This window comes from Rhinopithecus roxellana, chromosome 10, assembly GCF_007565055.1.
Source record: "Rhinopithecus roxellana isolate Shanxi Qingling chromosome 10, ASM756505v1, whole genome shotgun sequence".
Classification (NCBI taxonomy): Eukaryota; Metazoa; Chordata; class Mammalia; order Primates; family Cercopithecidae; genus Rhinopithecus; species Rhinopithecus roxellana.
In genome coordinates this window covers 14,060,930-14,066,175 of record NC_044558.1, presented here as the reverse complement: position 1 = coordinate 14,066,175, position 5,246 = coordinate 14,060,930, and the positions used below count along the sequence as shown (strand labels likewise).

Here is a 5,246-nt window from a genome sequence, read left to right as displayed (position 1 = left end):
GAACTGAGTCTGCCTGGTGTTTATAGAGCCATTGGCAACAGAGAACTAGTTTGTGGTAACTTGCTCAGGACCTTTTTGGTTTTTTATGTGTATAACAGGTGGGGACGTGTCTCCATTGGAATTGGCTGATGTGAATGGAGATGGCCTGCGTGATGTGCTTCTCTCCTTCGTGATGTCAAGGAACGGGAGTGCAGTAGGTAAGAGATGTGTCTTTTCAAGACTGCTACAGGGATACTGTCAGCTGGGAGAAAACATCGGAGCTGTGTCCCAAGTGGTACTGCAGAAGGATCTGCAGTGAACAGAAAGTTAACCTTGGTTCTGGCATACATGAAAACCCTCATAGGAAAGCTTCCACATATAAAAAAAGCTCAGTCTGAAAAATCAGAGGGAGTTATAGCTGGAAGGAATTTTTAGTGGTGACCAGGCCAGTGAAGAAACTGCGATGCAGAGAGGAAGTGACTTGCTCACACACTTTGCAATGAACAGTGTTAGTCCTCGGGTTTCATGGGTTTTCTCCTGGTTTTGCGTTGCTTCTTAGATTATAGTGAACATTGACTTTATGCTACCTTCCTATTCCTGGCAGAAAACTTTTGTTCGTAGACTTACACATCTTTACACACATACCTGTTGGCTGGGTGTTTTCCTTTCCCCCTTCAGTTTACGCTTGCAGACCTGCTGTCCATCCTGCTCTCTGCATGGGGAGGCTGAGCTGTATGGATGGTATCAGCAGGCTTCCTTGCCTGCTGGTCTCCTTTCAATGGGGAGCACAGCTAAGGAATGGGAGGGGAGGAAGAGTGTGAGGGGAGGTATTCACTCCCCTGGCTCCCTCCCCGCCGGGGTCACCGCAGGATGGCTGCTACAGCCTTGACCCTGGGTCACAGCTCGTTTCAAGGTGGCCCTCCTATAGGACTTTGCTTTTCTGGATTCCGGTAATTGCATCCTCTCCTTGTGTCTTTGTCGGGGAGCCTAACAGTTCTGAGGGTCTGCACTATCACTTGTGGTGTTTCTACACGCTGGCCACATCTTTGTGAATAGTCTCCTTATGAAACCGTCCACAACTTACCCTAATTTAGGGTGCTGTTTCTGGGATCCCAGCTTTTACACATGTCAGCTGTAGAAAAAGAAAAATGTTCTGATTTCAGCCTAAGTACACAAGGCTTTTGGTTGGTCCTGCAGTCTCCACTACAGTGGAGTCAAACTGCAGCCTGTGAGCTGATGCAGGGACCTAGTTTGATGTTGAGGGTGCCCTAGTGACTGCTTTTAAGTCATCTAGGCCTTGGAATACACGTCTAGGTGTGTTTGAGAGAATTCTAAACCACATCTCTTACATCAGTAGGGGTGGCTTTCTGAGGCCCACGTGAGATGTGAAAGCAGTCTGGGTGGAGGTCTGCTATAGAGAGCATCTCCAGCCTAGGAGTAGATTTCCGTGCAATCAAAACTTGATTACACTTTTCCTGCCCATGACTTCTGAAGTAAAAATCTTCCCCATCTACTTAGATTTAGAGACGTTTTTAGTCATTTGGTATCTTATGTGGTTTGCTTCATATAAAGACTCATAATGGCAAGGCCGTGGGTTTGGACACAATATGGACCAGGCTGATTTGGCCACAGACTGTGCAAATAAGGATATAGTGAACATATGGTGCTTTCTATGTGTTGATACACCATTGTCAGCACGTAACGTATGAAGGAATTTATCCCTCCACACAGTCCTGTGAGGTAGACTCATTATTATTTCCCTTTTGCACATGAGGAAGGTGAGACATCGTGAGGTTAAAGAACTTGCCCAAAGTCCTGCCGCTGGTAAATGGTAGAGCTGGGGATTTAGATCCAAGGAGTCTGGCTCTGGAGTTCATGTCCTTGACCCTCATGCCAAGCTGCTGTGCCCATAACCCACAAAGCTTTGTGCCACTGGACACAGAGGGATTAAGTTTTTGGTCTATTCACTTGTTCCTTCATTCAGCAACTGTGTGTTGATGCTGACTGTGTGGCAGCCACTGTGCACCTTCTCTAGAGTTCTGCTGATTACACACAGACTGCAGAACAAGAGGAGCCTGGCCTTGGCCTCGAGGAGTCATGATCTAGCAGGAAGGGGTAACCCACCACCACCTGGGAAAAGATGAGCTAGAGCATTGTAGGATGGAGGAGGTTCCTCCAGTAGGGAGAACTGCACAGGATAGGGATCCTAGTACCTTTGAGAAGCCTGGAAGTTACCATATACCACCCTTGTTTGTCATATATATCTTCTGGCAACAAGGTCTGAAACAGCCAACCATAGTTTGTCACTTGTTTTTAGGTTGTATAATTAATTAGTCCTACTGAGGAATAGATAGAAGGAAGCTCTAGAAGTTTTGTTTCCTTATCTGTATTAGTTGTTGCTGAAAGTGGGAACTGTATGAAATGAGTCATGTATCCCTGTCCTGAGAGTGCATGTGAAACTGACAAGGGAGAAAGTTCTGAGTCTGATGTAGTAATTAAGTGACATAAAGGCTTATTTACTAAGGGCATGGCTACTTTAATCCCTTATTAGCTGTCCTTGGACCTAGGTATTAGGTCTTCCCAAATATTTTTTCCTGACTGGGACCAAATCAATTGATTCCATAGAACTCTAGACTAGCAAGACCCACTCATCATTGCTATATGTAATCTTCGAGTTTATTTTTTTAAAAATTTTTTTCTACTCTCAGGAAGCATTTGTTAGTGATGATTAGAATTCAGGTATTTTGCTCCCTGCTGTGCACACATTCTAGATCAGTCTCATGTTTCCGAGCATATCTTTTCCTCCTGATTTTTTGTTCTTAACTACCTTTTCCATATTCTTGATTTTGCTCCTGTCTCTTATTAGGCAAACAGTTGGTTGCTATAGGTGCAGACATTAGTGAGACAGTCTTTCTCCTTAAGGATATCACCATTTAGTTGGGGCCAAGGTGGCAAACATGTAAAGAGAAGCGTTGGGAAAGGTGCAAAAGTGGAGATGCATTCGACAGTGTAGAGGAGGCCACAGCTCTTGTCTTACATAAGAAGCGTGTTAAGCAAAGATGACAGGCATTCTGTGTTTACACCTGGCTGCCAGAAGTGTGGGAGGGAGCTGAATACACAAGTGTGGTTGCTGCCTTACCACCATCTACTTGGAGTTTTGTGGCCTCTTGTTCATCTCTGCCTCTTATCTCCTCTGCCTGCTTTCCTTTTTTATCTCTCTTGTGTGCTTTTAGTTGGCTCAAGGCCAGCTGCTAATCTTGTGTGCCTTTCGGGGATGAATGGCAGCACACTGTGGTCTAGTCTTCTCCCTGAGGAGGCTCGAGATATCACATGTTTGGAGCTGATGCCAGGAAGCTTGGCTGAAACCATCTGCCTTGTGACAGGGACACACAAAATGCTCAGTGCATTCAATGCAACATCAGGTAAATACCATTGATCACAAAAGAACTTTGCTCCTACGAGCCATAATGTTGGATTAGAATCATCTGTTGGGTGAGGGACCTTTCTACTCTCACATGGTGGAATGTCTGATTTACTGCTCTGGAATATGGTTATTAAGAGAAATGAGAGAAAAAGTTTGGGCACTTTGAGTAAACAGATCCATGGTTCAACCTGTTTGGTGATAGGATGGGGCTGGAACTGAATTACCCAAACAGAAACTACCCTGAGGCCTTTGGTGTGTAAATTGTCTCCTGACTCTGTTCTTTGTACAAAAGACAACTGAACTTTGATTCTTCATATTTGATATACTTGGGATCCATGTGTAAACTTGGTCATTAACTACTTAAAAAAATACGTCAGTGAAGAAATAAAGGTTTGTTGAGGCTTGTTGACTGGCCTTTTAGCTTCTTACTGCATTCAGACATACATGACAAAGGGAATGAAAAAGAATCACATGTCCTGAAGGTTCTTACAGAATCCTAAGTATACGGCCCATAGGCTTGGTACTGCTGGGCCGTGTGCTCACGTGGAGTGGAATAAATAACATCCTTCCCAGGTTTAGAGGTTGGAGTTTGGTCGCGGGGTGCTTCTGAGTGAAAAAAACTGGGATTTGAGTTAACTGTGGAACTGAAGCCATCTGGAAAACTTCCCATGATGCTGTGGTGTTTACTTATGTGACAGTGTGGGGGAAGGAAGCAGAGGGGTCTGGTCGGCTGCCCCTGGATGTTTCCTTAATGGTTGTTATAATCTCTAACAGATTCGTTCCCTCACCCCAGGCAAGTGAGCCCTTCTTTGTTGGAAAGGATTTAGCACCTCCATTTTATCTAAAAGGATCTAGGTGGGAAATTATTGCATGGATTTGTTAGCCAGATACCTGAGGATTCAGATCACACTCCCTGCTCCCTCCTCCTCAGTAAGACAAAAACGAAAGGCAGTAAGTAGGCAGGAGTTGCTGTCTGTTGTTCAGCCCATTGCGTCTTTCTTTTCTGGCCTGGGAACATGACATCTGCCTTTTCTAGAGGCAAGAAGCTGTCATAGTGACCAGCCTATGTGTCCTTCCTCAGGGAAAGCCATTTGGACTTTGAACCCAAACTACTTGTCTAATGGTACCTTAGCTGCCCCAGTTGTGGTGCTGCCAGACTTGGATGAAGATGGTGTTCGAGACCTCGTGGTTCTGGCCATTGGGGAATTGCAGGTATGAGCTCTATTAAATGGTTTTTGTTTCTTATAGGGAATGCTTCTATTTTAGTTGTCTCAGCTCCTAGTGTTGCTATTATAAATACTGCTTGAAATGTTCTTTTTACAAGAGTTTAAGTAAATTCTCTTTGTGAGGTTAAGTGAATATATGACCATTATGAACCCATTTTCTCTGGCAGCCTCATGGCTCCATGGACTGGGGTGTAGTGGAGCTTTAGAGTCAGATAGGTCTGTGTGTGAATTCCACCTTTACCACTTTATGTCTTTGCAGCCTTGGGCAAGCCATGGAGCCTGTCCAAGCTCTGGTTTCTTCATATGTAAAAAGGGCATGTTATATCTACTTATATCATTGTTATGAAAATTAGAGCTAACATATTTAAAGTGCCTAGAGTAGTGCCTATGTTTACTGTGTATATGTATTTTTAGTTGTACTATATTATATATGTACATTTTTATGTCAATTATAAAACAATAGAACAGGCTGGTACAAAGTTCATAAAAGATACGTAGGAAGAAAATCTAAGTCAAGCAATAATAACAACAATGACCAAAGAAAGGAGTGTTGTAATCTAGGCTGTGACAAGGCAGACTTTGATCCAGAACAGTGGCCTTTGAATTATGGTCCTAAA

The 5,246-nt window shown here is 43.9% G+C and overlaps 1 protein-coding gene across 1 annotated transcript in view; it reads left to right on the top strand.

The window, feature by feature from the left end:
• LOC104668355 overlaps nucleotides 1-4,835 on the top strand; it is a 15,495-nt gene extending 10,660 nt beyond the window's left edge. The window contains exons 5-8 of the mRNA XM_030938940.1: nucleotides 99-197; nucleotides 3,213-3,401; nucleotides 4,485-4,615; nucleotides 4,797-4,835. Coding sequence (XP_030794800.1) covers nucleotides 99-197; nucleotides 3,213-3,401; nucleotides 4,485-4,615; nucleotides 4,797-4,835 — 458 coding nt within the window. The remainder of the gene's footprint in view (nucleotides 1-98; nucleotides 198-3,212; nucleotides 3,402-4,484; nucleotides 4,616-4,796) is intronic.
• The last annotated feature ends 411 nt before the right edge of the window (nucleotides 4,836-5,246 follow it).